This window comes from Aptenodytes patagonicus, chromosome W (genome assembly GCF_965638725.1).
Source record: "Aptenodytes patagonicus chromosome W, bAptPat1.pri.cur, whole genome shotgun sequence".
In the NCBI taxonomy this organism is placed as follows: domain Eukaryota; kingdom Metazoa; phylum Chordata; class Aves; order Sphenisciformes; family Spheniscidae; genus Aptenodytes; species Aptenodytes patagonicus.
Genome location: NC_134981.1, coordinates 1,451,342 through 1,469,241, shown reverse-complemented (window position 1 = coordinate 1,469,241; position 17,900 = coordinate 1,451,342). Strand labels below are relative to the sequence as shown.

The 17,900-nt window shown below is 44.1% G+C and overlaps 1 protein-coding gene across 16 annotated transcripts in view; it reads right to left on the bottom strand.

Moving 5' to 3' along the window:
- The window catches only part of LOC143171885 (transcription factor 4), a 244,185-nt gene that overhangs the window by 107,924 nt on the left and 118,361 nt on the right, over positions 1-17,900 (bottom strand). For all 16 annotated transcript variants that reach the window (XM_076361027.1, XM_076361023.1, XM_076361029.1 and 13 more), the window contains one exon: positions 13,820-13,884. In XM_076361027.1, coding sequence (XP_076217142.1) covers positions 13,820-13,884 — 65 coding nt within the window. The remainder of the gene's footprint in view (positions 1-13,819; positions 13,885-17,900) is intronic.

Genomic DNA, 17,900 nt, shown 5'->3' with positions numbered 1-17,900 from the left:
GCATTAGAAAAAGGCAGAGGAGCTCTGTTCCCAACAAGACGTAAGCAGAGGGTAAGACATGGGCAACTCTTCTTGATGACGCAAGATGGCCTCACGAAACCTTTGTCTGAGGTTCTTGAAATTTTACTTTTCAGGACCAAGGCAGCAAGCAGGATTTTCAAACCGTGGAAACACCCTATTTCATATCTTCTTGTTCACAACAGATACATTAAAGACTATGTCGGTAAGCTGCAGTAGCCCATCACTCCTTCCATGGCATGGGGAAGACATGACAGTAAAGCGCCATCAAGCAATGGGCAGCTTCTTGCTAATTTTCTCTGTAGATGGCTAGAATATGCTGGGCAGTTAACTGCCATTTTTTGCATTACACAAAATAATAAAAATATAACTCTCTCCAAAAATTGGATTTGTCACAGCACCTTGTTATCCAATGTAAAAGTAACACTGTATGTTATCATGTATGTAAAAAAAAAAGAGACAGAGAAATACACACGTGAGTTATATTTCAGTGATACAGTTGGTTTTTATTAGGCTTCATATGCATTTTTCCCCAGACACTTCTGAAAGACAAGGATGTGGGAAATATCCGTAATTCTAACTGTAGTATAGCCTATATCTTTACTATTTTAAAAAAATGTTTTCTCCTGACACTCAACCAGGATCCATTTTCAAAGAAAGAAAATAGTTTAAAAAAAAAAAAGACAGACCTATAAACATGCAGACAGATGGCTATATTCTATCATTAACTTCAAAACGAAATAAAAATATTAACTTTTCCATTGTTGCTAAACATACTGCAGCAAGACTTGAATGCCTGGCAGACATGCACCTCATCTGCTGCAAAGGCATAAAGAAATACCTGGCTCCTGTGTTATTATTATTTAGTATTTGTTAAGCACCAACAATGTGTTCGGCACTTTTCAAAGCCAGAGGGGGAGCAAAAAATGCTTTAAAATGCTGCTCCCAAGCTGAATAAGGCTGAGAACACAAGACAGAGCAGGATGGCTGCAAGGGGGAAGCACAGGCTGCAACTGAATGAAATACGCGTTTTAGGGGCATGAAAGGGCTCCAGCTCTGTTCCTCCACCTGCGAGGGACACATCCAACCCCTAACACAGAGCCCTCACCCTCTAACCAGAGCAATCGTAACACCAGCCACAGACTGCAGCAAAACACAAGTCAGTTATGGGGAAAACAAGCTGTGAAAGGGGAACAATGAAAATCAAGCAAAACAGGAAAGGGGAAGCGAGAAAGACACACCACAAGGCATTGCTAAGTCGTTGGTTGATGGCCCCCAGTCTACAGATGTGGAGTCCTAACTTAGGCATTGCTGCACTGACAATGTGGGTTTCTGCTCCCGAGCGGAGGATTAAGGGGGGATGATTCAGCTAACCCAGCTCCGGGAGCCGCTCACCGCACAAGAGCAGCGGTGCGGGTCCGTGCCACCCCCGGCCAGAGCCGCTGGGCACCACCGGCCGCCTCCACCCCGGCCTCCCTGGGGGACCTCTCGCAGGGAACCAGGGCTGCTGGGCTCTGACCGTTCCTCTGCCCCGTGTCTCTGGGAACAGCTACACAACACTCAGGGGAGCCCTTCAGATAGCTGGGGAGGTACCTAACGGCCATATGCAACGTAGGTGGGACTTAGGGACCCAAATTCTGATGCACCTGGAACGCGCTGCACTTTGTTGCCCTACAGAAGTATTTTAATGCTGAATTAAAACAGGCTGGAAAAGCATCTTCAGATGGGCGAAGACGAAGAGTTAGAAAAGAAGTAGGGAATGCTCCATGACAACTCTACAGCCATTTGATGTTGCTTGTGTGTTTGAGGTATGAGAGGGTTTTCTTTTTTTAGGCAGGCTGATAGCAGAACTTAGTCATTGTTTTTAATTATTCCAGACATAAATAGCCAGTAGGATTCATATCCTCATGCATGCCCTGAAATCTCTACTTGTCAAAAGTAATTGCTCCTTTTTTAAGCCAAGAAGCGAAGGAATAAATCACACAACAATAGAAGCACAGCTAGAGTGCCTTCTTCCAAAGAAAAAGTATCACTAAGGTCAGTGCTGATGCCAGGCTGGACTGATGGCTGAGGCTGGCACCAGACACTGAGGGAGTAACGCTGCGATACTCAAACACAGTCTTTCAAGTTGGATGTAAACGTATCTCTTTTTCTCTCCAGCTATTAACAAGAAGGAAGTTAAAAAGCTTTCTGTGAAAATCAGGTGGCGAGAGTTTACTGGAATGTGAAAGCTCTTAAAAATATACAGATTGTGGGCTTGTGTTTATCTGGACCTTCCCAAAGAGTATGCAGTAAAACAGGTGAAGAAATTCCACAGGCAATGCACCAAGAATGATCTGCTGTCTAAATGTACGGCACTTGTTTGTTAAAACACTGATTTCTCAGTGTATCCGTGTACTGAACTATTTACTTCTGTATTTGAGTGACCTAAAATATAATTATTAGCTCATGCAAAGTGTAAACAAAAGAGATGCACTAGATTTTGAAACTCAGAGAGGTTTGGACAACTTACAGATTGCTTAAATTGCAACTAGAAATACTGTAAAGAAGTTTGCAAAATGAGGGAAATTTTATGAGTTGTAGAAATGAATTAATAGCTGTCTTAGAAAGTATAGAACCTGACTAGATTTTATGTGTAGTGTGTGTTTTGAAAATAGTATTTTAATAATTAGCATTCTGTGTCTATCTGTGCTTGTAAAGGATCCTGTTCCTCCATCTTGAGCTGTTCTGTATGTGAAGTTCCTGTCTGCAGTCGCATGGTAATTAAGTGTGATTAAAGATGCTATTCACTCCCCTGCAAAGCAGCAGGTAACCACATGTCAGAAGGGGGTGGTGGGAGAATGGAGTAACTTCTGGGCAGTAAAAAGGCTATTGGAAATGGTCTGTTGGAAATGAGCAATGCGACAGCGTACAGCAAACGCTACGAAAGTGGCCGTGCGGGTTTGTGGCGACCGTGGGTGATCATCGCATCCAGAAACATGATCGTCACCTGAAGAAAATAGTATTTAAAATAACCTCTTTATTTCTGTGTGCACCGGGCGATGCTGAGACCCCAGTCATGGCCTGGACAGGACTGAGGCAGGCTCTGTTCAGAAACACACAGAAAAGCACCCCACCACCCACAGCCAAACCCAGCGGTAACAAACCAACCAGGTGTGTCCGAGAGGAGGCAGAGCGGGCGAGAAGCGATGGAAGGCAGATGCCTCCTGTGAAAGGGTAACTACCGCTAAATGGTGGGAGAAACAGAGGGGAGGAACAGAAGACGACTCTCAAAAGATGACTGCTCCCAGAAGACAAGAAGGCTATTTTGTCTGAGAGGTGTCAGAAATTAGGTCAATACTAGCATGCCGAAGCTTCCCCCAGCAATCCATTTCTTATAGCTATCTTATGTCTATCACAATCCTTTGTAATATCTAAACATGCGTATGTGCTGCGTATGCGTGTTGTGTACGTGTGCGTACACACTGCATGCACATGAGCTCCTCCTTCTCTCTCTGTGTTTGCATAAAATTGCCAGTGAAAGCTGGAGATTTACTGAACCCTCTGGAAGCCAGTGACCCAAACCACTTGATAACTGAGGCAACGGGCACAGCCTGGAATATGGAAATTCCACTTAAACACAAGAAAACACTTTTTTACTGTGAGGGTAGTCAAACAGTGGAAGAGCTTGCCTGGAGAGGTTGTGGAGTTTCCATCCTTGGAGATATTCAAAACCCATCTGGACTTGGTCCTGGGCAGCCTGCTTGAGCTGCTCCTGCTTGAGCAGGGGGTTGGACGAGGTGACCTCCAGAGGTGCCAACCTCAATGATTCTGTGAGTAAAGCTCTAAAGCTTTAGTGTTTTTAGTGAGACTACACCCTCGTCCTCACAATCATCACACTGATAAGAATTTCTGATAGTCCAAAAAGTGATAATTTTTCTTCAGAACTTGCTTGAACTGTCACTACCTTGCAGCTGAGCTGAACTGGATTATCTAATGGGCCTAGAAGGCTCGTTATGTGAGTGATTCAGAAAGAACACGGCTTATTAATGGAGCCAGGGAAAGGAACAGGTAGTTCACCACCGAGACGTGAACACACGGCTACATAGAAGACTGTCATCTTTGGAGAAAGCAATGAATGGTTGATAAATGCCACCGTTCTCACCAAGTATGCAATGAAAATGGTTTCAGCTATTATTTCACTGGACCAATTTTTTGCTTTTTAGGGTTTATGCATTTATATTAGCAAAACCTGCCAAACCATACCTTATATGCCAAGGAGAGCATCCCCAGCTATCACCCTTGTACGTCGCGGCACTCAATGGTCAATTCTGAGTCCTGAAAATTGCCAGAATTAGTCAAAGCACAGCCTGCTTTTTTGCTGGAGGTCTTCATCAAACACTGACCAGACCTGAACCAGAAACATGCAGCACAGCGAGCCCACAACCTGCCACGGTACAACTGCAGGCAAGCATCATTCCCCTTTTTATCGCATTCACGATAGCACAGAAAGTCAGAGTGCAGCGACCGCGAAGGCAAACCAAGCTCCTATTAGCACTCAACCACAACATAAACCTATTATTGCACATTACAAATCGCAGTGTTATTCTGTTGCCAGGTTATAAGCTCCAGAAAGGTGCCCTTGGAATGCTCACTTCCAATAAAATAGCCCTCAGCTTAACATTTGATCCAAAGGGCTAAGAGAAAAGCACTCCTTTTACCACTAAATTGCAGTGTTGGGTTTTAGCATTTCTTCAATTATGATATGGACAATGAAACCGTGTCTTTCTAGATGCATGAGGAATTCTACTAAATGAGCCATTCAGACATCTGAACTTAAGTCTGTTCCTTTAATACATTTGATTAACATGGAAATTTTATCTCTTATGTCATTATTTTAGTGCTGTAACATCAAAAACATTAGTCCACAATGTGCCCACGATCACAGGAGGATAGTTTATGGGCGCTAGAACTAATTTCTGGAGCAGGAGCAATGATTCCACCTCCCAACGCAAGATGCTCGAGCAGAAATGACGACAGAGGTGAATCTTCTCCAACTATAAATTACCACAGAAGTTACCAGGCAAAATTCTGCTTTCCAGCCCCACGGAGCTCAGTGGGACCTCTGCCACCGACCTCACGGTAGCCAGAATTTTATCCATTCACATTGATCCTTTGTCCTCGGGGCAGGAAGGAACGTGTACGGATGAAGTCAGGGAAAGCCAGATTCAGAGTCCACCTACTCCATCTCCTTACCCCACCTGCAAGATTATACCTACACAAGAGGTTAGTACGGCTGTAACCACCGAGGAGGAATTTTGGACTCTAGGGGCAAGGAGCTCTTTCTCTTTGCATTTACTTTAGCCAAAGGCTATACATACAATACAGCATAATTCTATTTTGTACCGTGTTTCCTATGGAGCACATCACATCCACACACAGCTGTGGCTGGTAAGTACATATCGCCCAGTCAAGAAGTCAGTGTTCAAATACTTAAAAGCAAATAAACAAAGCGCTGGAGCTTTTGTTAAGGGCATTGACACTGCACATCTATCACAAAAAATGGATTAGCAACAGACTTCGTAGGAACCTAAATTCCTTGGTACATTAGGTATCTTTTATCACTGTAGTACAGCATTTGTGTGTTTTTTATAGGGAGGGTGAACAAAGGAGAAATTACTACAGGCAAAGGAATCTTGTCATCAAAATGTGAGAAAACCTAGTTATTTGACTAAGCAAAAAAATACTAAGTAATTTGTAACAGAAGAATAAAATGAACTCGCTGTGTCTCCAGAGGTCTGCAATATGAACTTCAGAAAAGGTAGCTTGCCAATTTAATTGAGGTAGGAGTTATTTAATTTTTTTATATACAGGTATAGTTTTCAATAAAACTACATATGCCTATAATACTGCAATGGCAGATGTGTCTCGATTATTAGAGGTGGGCTCTAGGGAATATATACAATGGATCTTGAAATCCGTAAGCAGCTGTTTGGAAGGGAGGGGTGGAACACTGCAACACACACACATGTTCCTTAAGTGCAGTAATGTTTTGTTATTTTACTGCAGGTGTATTACAGAGATGAAATTTAATAACTTATTGTATACAATACCAATAAAACGGAAAGATTCTTTGCCCTGACATTCATGAACAAAGTACAAATTAGAAGCAGTTCAGCGCGCAGCAGCTCCGTGCGCAGACACACACACACACACCACCTCGGTTCACACCTTCCCCGTCTGCAGTCACGATACCGTCTTTTTTATTGTTTACTATGAAAAGGTGGGCAGCGCACAAAAAAGGTAAAAAGAAAGCAAACCCCCACAGTGCTCTGCAAGATATTGAAGAACATGTTGCTGATCAAATTCAAGAAAACCAAGAGCATTTGAATGCACGGGGCAGCACTCGTGCGTTCACTGGTGAGGTCTCTGAGATGCAGGAGGCCCCTGTGCGATGCTACCAGGGTTATTTTTGTAATAGTTATTCTTTAGCAGCTTAAATCGGAAGCCTGATTTCAGAATATGCATTAGTCTCAATCTCATGCTGAATGAAGCGCTGAAGAAGGACCTTTTAAAAGTACATATCAGATAAAAAGATAATCCCTCCTGCTTTTTTTTTCCCCTTCTGTCTTTGCTGAACTCCTCTTCATATAATTAGAGATGTTGCAACAATTCAATAATTCACAGCAGAAAAAGGAAGTCCCAGCACTTCTGGAAGAAAAAAGAAAATGGGCAATAGCTATTTCTGTCCATTCCCTTCTCAGCATGAGAACAGCAGCGTTATGCAAGGATTTACAGCCTTACTGGACACACAGACAGGCGGGCACGGGCAGCTGGGCTGAGTTAATCCATATGCACTTGCTGCAGAAGCCGCCTGTGTCTTTCATTTCCATTACACTCTTTCAAGTTTTCCAGCAATATTTCTGTTACTTCTATACAAAATCTCTGTCAAAGGTATGTCGTATCCTCCCTCCACTACGCTCACTGAGCCACAAACATTCAAAAATTAAAATCCAAGGCTTTCCTTGCCTTCCTCCGTGGGAAACATTCAGCCTGCTATTGTAGGTGGGGGACAGAAAGGGATGGGACAGGAGGGAAGCAGGGAGCGTGCTGGCCACGCGACCACCTGCTCAAGGAGAAAAAGCCAATGACTTCTCCCCCTGGAGCGAGCTATGACACACAGAGCATAAAATGCCACGTGCATCTAATAAGAAAACCTGAAAAAGCACCTTGGCTGTCCCAGCTGAATGCAGAGGGGGCCACAGGCCCCATCACATGCCAAAGGCTCCTCTCACCCATCACAGAGGGACAGGGGAGTAAGAGTCGGAGGTAAAGGAGAGAGGATCCACGACCACACAGGAGGAGGGACATCAGGAAAGAGCGTGTAGCGTCTGTAAGGAGACTGCAATGTCCAACAAATATTTGGAGTCAGATCCAATGGGAGAGGATACAGGAAAACATTAGCAGCTACAAGAAGGCTGAACTCCGGTTGGGTCTGCACGAACTTTTAAATGAGTTTCTAGAAACCTCAGTCCAGAACTGGCACGTTCATTTGCCACGGCAGCCTGCTGTGCCCTTGATCATAAGCCTCCTGGAAACCCACACCACTGCTTCCAGAGGGACGGGGTGGGGTGGAGGTTTTGGAGTCAGAGAAGGGAGCACAGGAAAGCAAGGAGGAAGAGAGGAGTCAGAAAAAGTACTGAAAGGAAGACAGAGAAGAGGCAAGTTAAATGATACACGTGTTACGGTGCAGAGGTGGTCTCTGCAGAAACACTGTCCTGCCAGTCTGGACTCTGACTTCTCAGGATCTCAGAGCCTACTCCTTTCTGATCTGGATTCCTTGAATAAATTGCTACCGATACGGTCCCTCAGGAAATCCTGGAAAGCCACAGGGCTGCTGCAGGTTTGGGCGGACTGCCCTCGGATGCTTACGGCATTGTAAATGCACGAAGGAGCCATTTTGTTGCAGCCTCTAATGCTGCTTGTTTGAACTGAAGCTGCAATAAAAACAAAGTTAAACATCATGCCTATGTCATTCTGGTGGTTGGCCTTTCTCTTTACCATGGTATCTTGAATCAAGCTGAAGGCTAGTAGATATGATCTCAATCTGGATAAAGTTTATTATATTTTGGTAGCAGTTGTGTTTTATTAAAAAAAAAAAAAAAAAAAAAAAAAGGCTGGCTGAGCTTGTACAACTCCACTAGCTTTTACCTTAACACTTCATTCCAGAGTCAGCTTTTAACAGTGGGATGGTTCCAACTGGCCTCCGAGAGTATTTCTTGAACATGAAGTAAATCAGTACATCCAAAACCAACATTTAGACTCACTTTCTAAAAGACTTAGTAGTAAAAACAAGTCACCTTAGGATTTGGGAATTTTGCTTCAAGTTAAAACACCTTAAAAGCTAAGTATCTGTTACTATGCATTTGCCAAAAAGGCATAATCCAAATTTTCAAAGGACTGTCTAATTTATTCCCACATACAATCTCATGCGTTGCCTTGGAAATCTACGGTGTATGTTTTCTGGCCATCAAGCTCATTTTACAGTTCTCTTTATTCATTGCTTTTTTGAATTAACTATTGCTCAGAAAAGCTCACTAGCTCTGGATTACTCAAAGTCGGTCTCACCGACTATTAACCGATTAGTGGAACCACACTACTGTAAGCAGCACACGTTACCATTAGTCTAATAACAGTATTTTGTGTATCCAGATCCTCTGGCACTAAGGAATACCAGTGTTTTATATACACTGTAGAATTAACACAGCCCCTCATTTTTAGCTGTCGGTGGGAAACCGAGGCACGGTGACTTACACAAGCTGAGCCTCCGGCTCACATTTCCTCTGGAGCGTCTCCCTGCTCCCACCGCGACGCTCGGGCACACCCTTGCAGCAGCCCCTGCCCTGCAACCGCTGAGGCAGCCAAGCGGCTGATGCTCAGTTCTACCTGCCAAATAATTTCTTCCAGCTCTTTCTGCCTTTACCTCTTCACAGTGCTGATTTACATGAAGCTCTTTGAATGAAGAAGCAGATGCATTGCTCTTCATTACCACGTGCAGACCCTTACTTACGACCAGAGTACCCAACCAATAATACAGACTAATACAGGAAACCAGAACAAAGTTAGAGAAATCAAGTAGGTACGCTTTTTTTTACTACTACTATTGCCTTGCTAATCCCCCCCAAAACCAGCACAATATAAAAAAAATCGATCTTTGGGGAAATGGTAAGTAGCACAGAATTAAGACAACATGCAAAATCCTGACTTCACTGAATGAAATGAGATTTCTGTCATTAACTTCAATGAAGCCAGTGTTTCAAAAGTGTCTTGACAACAACTTCGGTACATGTTTCTTAGATGACTTCTCTCTAATGGAATTAAATAGTTCCCAAGATGAGCTTTCTTCCATTCCCACTGTAATCAGTGTTGTATTTGCTGTGGTTTTCAGTGAAAGCCCAATTGGGCCCTAGGCTCGGAAATAAAAATCATCTCAAAGTAAATGGGTTGCTGTGTATCTGACCTCTTCTCTCATTGGTGTGAAAACAGCGCGGGGATGAAACCTCAGATCATTGCTGCTATTTGTGTGAAGAGAGGTTGTTGGTTTTTTTCCTACCAGAAGATTAATAGGTAGCAAGTTCAATATCGTTAGGTATTTAGTTTTCCTTAATTGTTCCAGGAACTCATCTACAGAGAGCAATGCATCACATCTGGAGGTAGCAATTTACCTTTCAGAAATCAACAAAATCTGCACGCTCCTCCTGGGTTTAGGAAAAAGGAGCTCACACAGCTACTGCCGCTACTCCAGTCCCTTGGATAACCCAAGGCTTCAGGGGATTCTCAACGATCCGCAATATCACCACCAATATTTCCTTTGGAATTCACCGAGTTTTCTTCAATATCTTCTGTCTAGATAAGCTAAACTTTCTCAATACGTGTGAAAGCAGATCCTAGAAATCTTGCAATAGGCTTGTAGCTTTTAATTTTCTTTTAAGCCTGAAGGTTCATAATGGTTAATAATTTGGTGGGTCCTGATAGTTCTGCAGCCTGGAGAACAGACAACAGATGGTCCAGCCTCGGCATTAAGCATTATTCCTTCTGTACCTTTCAGGAATTTGAGAGATTCTTGTTTTAGAAATATTTTTTCTCCTTCCTGTCTGGGCACTGGTCATCTGCTTCACCCACTTTTCCATTACGCTTCAAGAAAGTGGATGCGTATGGTAGAAAGAAAGACCCTATTCCATGGATTAGAATTTTTATTATTTGCACTCTTTTTGTAATATCTTCCTAATATTCCTCAAATTTTCATGAATTCTTTCTCCACAGAAAAGGAGAGTGGGTAGGTAGGGTTTTCTCCATCAGTTCATTGACCCTACACAGCCACAGGGCGCTGCCACGTAGATACTATCAAGGATCCATGCAGAGAGCTGACCATGTCTGTACCAACTGAATTCTGAGGAAACTCCAGAATTGGTCCACCAAAGTATAAAAAATAATTACTCAATGCTATCATTCAGGGAAAAAAATGCATTAACTCTCATACTACAACCACAGTCATTGGCTTGTTTACTGGAATAAATGTTGGCTTTTTGTCCGGTATCTTGACAGACCGTATTCCCCAGCACAGAGGACAGGCAGCGGCACTGCGGTGCTCAGCATCTCCCCGGTTTGCACTGCCCGTTGGGGCTTATCCTCTTTTTCACGCGATACGAAGGAGCTCGCCGAAAGGCTAGAGCTCATTGGCACTTTCAGGTTTGTCCTCTCCTGCGTTCTGGACCAGAAGAGAAGTCTGGCGAGCAGGAGCAGCGTGTGGACTTCTACTGCAGGTGGTTGGTACTGCATGAAAAGACGAGGCGAAAACCGTGCTGCCTGTTTCTGCAGGCAACCATCCTCGTTATGGCAATTACCCGGCAGTTCCCCACGAGGGGTTTCAGCTGTTTGCTGATCTGTCACTTGGCCGAGGGAGGCCAAGCCAGGCGGTGGCATGGCACGAGCAGGGCTGGGTGGGGGCCCACAGCTCCCGCCAGCCGTCCCCACGGGACTGATCCGAGCTGCCCCAACCCCTCCCGGCTCCCAGCACCGCAGGTGCGGTGATGCTGCAGTAACATCACACCGAGTCATTTCCGTATCATTTGACACTGGGGATATCTGGAACCAGGTCCCTCTCCACTACCCCCGAGAGCCTGTGCAAAACGCTGCCTCGCTTTGGCTGGGACATAAAGCTGAGGATGCTTAAGAAAAAATTACCTGTTTACGGCAAACTGTCTTCTCAAACCTACAGCTGCACCTCTGCCCTTAGTTTCCAAGATTAACTTTTTACTCCCAAGTTAAGGAAAATACACATCTGTACCCTGCAGATATTCACAGATATGGGTGTGCGCAAAGAGGCCGCAGTATGAGTCGCATTAAGGCTCCACGCACAAGGCATATATAGACCATATAATTTATTTAGGTGTAATGCCATTTCGAACTCGGAAACAATTTCTAACTTACTTGCAGTATCACGAGATCATTCAAATACAGTAAGACTGAAAGAAAAACTAAAAGCAAAACGCAGCAAAGGTACTTTTTCAGGTGAAATGGGAAACCAGAGCAGACCCAAGAGAGCAGCAGAGTGGGATCTCCAGGAGGCTGGAGCTGCAGAGGAGACGGGTCTCACCCTTGGATGGGTGCTACTACACACTGAGGACAACATCCTCAACGCTGTGCAAGCACTGGGGACACAAACACATCCTGCTACCTCCTAACAATAGAAAGCAAAAGCATACAAAGATTTTAAAGCAAAGAGGACTAGCTAGAAATAGCTCCTAAAATTAATTAAGAGCGACTGCAGATTGTTTTGGATCAGGTGAGGGTAGGGTTACACATGTGATCTTCTGCACTTATCTGTGCTGGTTATTGCAAGTGAAATCAGTAAGTCGCTTATCGACTCGCTAAAGAGTTACGTATGTGAACATTCAGTGCCTCACTAAGTTTACTTTCAAGGCTTGGCTTCTAAACCTTCACCAGTGAGCAGCTCTGTATCCTTTCAGTTTGTTCCACATGGAATTAAACATGTGCTTTAAGGAAGGCAAAGCAGCCTCCCCTTGTTGCCTCTCCCAGTCCACGCTCAGCATGCAAAACTTCGCACAGGAAACGTCCCCAAAACTCAAACAATGCGGACGACGACTGGCAAGCGCAGGGGCCCCTCCGGCAGCGGAGCAAACCTCACCTCCCTCCGGGCTCACGCCGGCCCTGTTAGCAGAGGGGGCAAAGCAGAGCAGCTCCGCGCCGGCCAGCGGAAGGGGCCCCATCGCCACCTGCGCGGGGAAGCTGCCGCCAGCCGCCGGCTCCCCCAGCCTGCCCCAACCCTGCCTCCACCTCCGAAACCAGACCCGCAGGCAGGGCCCCGCGCGGGAGCCCACAGCTTTGCAGCAGGGGCGCGGGGCTCACGGCCCAGCTCCCTGCCACCGCCGCCGCTCGCGTTCCCGGGATGCTTCCCCTGCGCCCGACGGCTGCGCCCGTCCGTCCATCTGTCCGCCCGCGGGAGTCCGTCCAGGCACAGGGGCCGGGATGCACCCCGGCACACGCAGGGCTGCGGAGGGAAGGGGCACGCCGCGACAGCCGGCCGAGAGCACAGCCCCAGCCTCCAGACACTCCTGATGGCATACACGTGCGCACTGCGAACAGACATTTCTGTTTAATTGCTCAAATGGTTTCATTTTTCTACACTAAATGTTTCAAAAAAAACCCCAACAAAAACAAAAAAAAACCCGTAAGAATAGGCTGTTTCCTCTCATTATTAAAGAACACGGACATACGAAAGGAAAGAAGGGATCAAGTATTTCCCTTTCCTATAGGGAAATAATATGCATTTTGTTGGTTGCTTTTTTTTTCCCCTGGCAGATTTGAATGGTATAAAGCTTTGAATATTAAGAAGGCTATTAAATTCTTTCAATAGTTTTCCAAAGTGCAAAGCTACTGCACTTAGAAAAGGAAAGGAAGCCTAGCACTCTTCAAGAACAAAATGAATTTAAACACACAATTAATATTGCTACTGAAATTAAAAAGAAAGGGTCTTTTAAAAAAAATCAATTGTCTTGAAACAAAGCACAGACTTTTGACTATTGATAGTATTTTTAGACTCAGACTTTCTCTGGAGAATTAAAAGTATGCAAATGCAAAGCGCAGAGAGGCACACACACACACATGCTATACCTTTGTATTACATTGGCATTTTATTATTTAATTAAACTACTCTTATTTTTCTAGCTCACGCATGCTTCCCTTGAGACGGCTTTGCTGTTAGCCTGCTGGCCTTGACTTCCAGCCAAAAACAATTCAGAAACAAAAAGGGACAACAAATCATATTTTCACAGACATTTTTATCCCTCAATACAACCTTGTTTTCACACAACATCATACAGATTCTATGAAAACTATAATTTATTGCAGTAGCCATCCAAAGCTAGGGGCTGACACAAGCTCTGCGGTGTGTTTCCACTTCTGTAATTTCTGAAGTTGTGCTGTTGGGAAGACCTGACATGCTGAACAGTGCGGCATTGTTGCAAGGGACAATAATCAATAGTTCACAGCAGCTCTGACTAGGGCGGTATTAGGTCAACCCAAGTACTCATAGTCTCCAGTAACTGTATCCTGGCTAGAAAAGCTCAGGCAGGAGCTTTAAAACCTGCATTTGCAAATAGAGCCCATTTCTGAGAAATGCACATCTGCAGCCATCGCCGTTTATGACGCAGCCTATCCCCAAGATGTACAACTTTAAGAAGCAAACCTCATTCATCAGAGTATTTATCACAACCCCTCTGCTGAGCAGACTTTCACTTACCTGGTGGCAACCCTGTAAATTCGAATCTCTTCCATATGATGAGTATGAACCCCTTTCTGTTTTACCTGTTAACAAAAAAAAAAAAAAAATAGATGTATAACAGATATAAACAGATATATATAGCTTCTCCAAGCGTTTTAGATGATGTTCACCACATTTTCCTAGTGCTGTTTACATATGTAAAATAGGCACTGCTGACTGCGTAACGCATGTAGGCAACAGAAAGGGATTAACACTTTTTCACACTGAGGATGGTGATGTGAAATAAACTTCCTAATCTCAGCTGCGCCGCTCCACACGCTGCCTGGAACCAGGATTTAACGGGCTTCCACCGGCTGGCTGAAGGTGTGAGCAGACCTCCTGCGTGCCTCCTCTCTGGCTCGGGGGCTGAGCACCCAGGCACCCTACCTGTCCCACCACCGCGCGGGGGGCATGGCGAGTCCCTCACCGGCTCTCCGGACGGCCAGCTTCGCCCAGGAGCTGCTGGGGATGCCGCTCCCCGCTCTCTTCCCCAGGAGCAAATTCCCCCATGATCAAGGTGATGATGGAATTTACACCTGGGAAAGAGACACTGATTGGGAATTTGCCATTCGCTACCAACATTGGGGCTGCCCCAGCGGCGCTGGGACTTGAACGGGGGCCCAATGACTGCCGAGACTCTCTGCCAGCCCTAAGTACTTTTTTTTTTTCCCCCTCCTTTTTTCCCAGGAAGCCTTTAACACTCAGATCCAACAGCCTGACTTGCAGTACCGGTTACAGTTATGCCATATTTACAAAGGAAAATAAAGGTTCTTTCAGGTTTGAATGGCCAGACTCGAGCGAAATCAAGAAGGGAAGAGGTGGTTTCTGCAAAGCATTAAGTCATGGCTGAGCAGCACTGCACCACGTGCTCCGGAGACAAAGAGCAGTCAAGAGGGCTGATACAAAACATATTGACACTAAAAGACCACCCTTATGGTGAGGATAATCACGGGAGGGGGGGAGGTATTATCTAACAAAACATCCAGGAACACAGTAAAAATCACTCATAAAATTAAAGTTTTTATTATAGGCTGGGACATAAAACCCACAACACACAGTACCAGTTACTAGGGACCAGATGCTCAGTTTATCTCTGTGTGCAACGCCCAGCAATGCCGGGGACACCTCTGCACCTAGAAGCCAGGTTCACGCGGCTGCATACCCCCGCGTACGAGAGATGTGGTGACAGCCCTACACCAAACCCTGCGCCGCCGAGATAAAGCCGCTGTGCTGATACACCTACCGAAGCCATTAAAAAACGTCCTTTAACTGCATTTGGAAGTATCAGATCACGATAATGACAATATCCACCGACCTCACAAATTCCAGGGGCCCAAGCAAGGCAGGCAGCGGATGAGGGGTCCCTAGCTGGCACGTCCCCTCAGGTTTCCCCACGCGATCCAGATTTCATAAAGAACCCATGGTGAGGCAGATCGTTAGACAAAGGATGATGGAGTTAATTTTAATCATTCCCAATATGGTGTGGCCACATTCTGACTGAGCCCACAAGCCTTTCCTTTAAAATGCAGCTAGTAGGTTTGAGTGCCATTTAGAGGTATTATTGATAAAGTTTGACTGTTGTGATTTTTTTATTCCAAACCACTCATCTTTCTCCCCATAATAATTTAAGACTCTGTAGCTTGCTTTTGTTTCTCGATTGTTTTTGGTTTTGTTGTTTTCCACATAAAGGAGTTACTTATACACGGGAACCCCCAAAATTTATTTGCAATTCATAGGACACTGGCACACGTAATAACTTTTGAAAGCACTTGTATCTGGTTATACAAAAATGATGGATCACCCACTCCATAGCCCCCCTCAGGTTTGGAGTACTGGAAGCCTTTGCAGAAATAATTCAAGATTGAAAAGACAATGAAATTTTAATCGTGAATCCCCGAGTCGTCCAATGCCGAGATCTGAAAACAAAATGTCTTGCTGGCACGCCTGGAGTTACATGTGCTACTTCCCATCACCCCAAGAGGGCCAGAACGTCGATGCAAATAGCAAGCGGTGAGGACGGGGGGGGAAAAAAAATCCCAAACAGAAAAATAGGGTTGAGGGGAACCAAGTTCAAGCAGCAACACAAAGTACTTTGAACGCGCTTCTCACTGCTGCCTGGGTATCGGTAATCTTCTTTTCTATCGTATCAGACACAGGCAGCCTCATCTTAATTTCAGTTGTTAAAAAATATTTATCCAGATACAAAAATAAACCCACTGCAAATTACAAGTTGTCAGGGTTAAAATCTACTTCTATTTGTGTGGGGGAGGATAAGAGAACAGCATAGACATGAATCATTCTCAGTAATTTGAGTGTTTCCATGACATCAATGGGCACTCGTCCAGGACTCTGTCGAAGTCTGTGAGGTACCAAAGCGGCACAGCAGCCAGCAGGAGATTGACTTTTTTTTTTTTTTTAGGATTATGCTCCTTGTAAAGATTTCATCTATAGCATCCACTTTTACCACCAAACAGATAGCTTTGGAGATCATGAGTGAACACATTTCATTCTGATAGTGTAAGCCTTTAACTTTATTACATTTTTTTGTTGTTGTTGTTGTTCCCACATACAGCTAGAAATCTGCCTTCTCGATTAAGAATAACCGAAATTTGTGAAAAAGTCAAGAAACCGTTAAAAATATATACATACGTACATTTTCACTATCAACTGCAATTATGAAATTATCATACTTTTTGTAATGACACTTCATTTGGGGGGGGGGGGAATATCTTTTGTATAAACTGTCCATTTAAAATTAGCTACAGTCTTGATGTTGATTTTCTGCTTAAAATTCACTGGCACATTTGTTTCAGATAATAAAATTTGCAAGAGTGCTGATAATATGCAAGAGTAGGCTCTTTAAGCAACTATTTGTGCTCACAAATACAAAAGCTTCTCCTGAATTTCTACGTTTACTGTACATTATGCATCATTTTCAGTCACTTGAACACCCCAGCCTGTACTGTGCGTTTTCTGAGGTTTGCAAGAGCTAAAGATTCTCTCTCCTTTTTTTTTTTTAAATGTTTTAAAAAAGAAAGAGCGTCTACAGCGATGTAGACACCCGACGCATTCACTGCGGAATTTTCGAGACAACCCTCTAGTACTAGAATGCGGCAGCCGCTGCGGATATTTTTTGGCACAAAGACAATGGTGGCAGTGCCAAGCCCCATGGCTAAAACTACTCAAAAGAGGCATAAGGGTAGCATTAATCGTTCAAGTCTTTTACTGCATGGAGTACTGTTGTCCATATTTTAAAACCTAAAAGTACCCGTTAGTAATATTTGTTGTAAGCCAGGAAAAAAAAAAAAGAAAAAAAAAAAGGAGCCTGAAATACAGACGAATAACAAATCTTGTCAGACATCTGATTAATTTTTCCTACCTAGAGGACCAAATGCTAAAATGTGCCATTTGTTACCAGCACTCCGAACATGCAACACGATCTATACCCTTCCGTGGCTTTATGATCTGACAATTGAAACAAAGCTCCATGGAAGAAGTTGACCTACAAAGGCTGGTGAATAACTTTCAAGTATGCACTTGTTCTTTAGGTAAGGCAGAAAAAGCATCTCCATTATTATCAGAGGCAATAACTTAGCGTGTGTGTAAATATATATATATATTTTCAATTAATTGACACAATGCATGCCAATCAAAGGACAGACAAAGAAAGAACTACACGCAGCTCCTGTTTTCTGACAAACACTGAATCTTAAGTCTCTGCTTTCTACATACCTCTAGAAAAAAATACTGCTTACCTTCACTAAACTAAAACGATTGCTTCGTAAATATTTTGTTTGCATTTTTGTTTAACTGCAGAAAATAAAAGCAGCACAGGATTGCCAACTGATCAATAAAGAAGCCACTTGCCTTTCCATGGTGTACTTTGAAAAATTAATCAAATTAAGTAGAAAATTTAAGCAACTTCCAAAGCACAAATGCAAGTCATCTGATTCCCCGCTCTCTTTTCCCCTGCCCTGGGAGATAGGGCACCTTGGTTTTTTTCTGGTAGGCAGAATGAGAGGCATGAGGCAACTCTTTCCATCTGCAGAGAAAAGGAAGT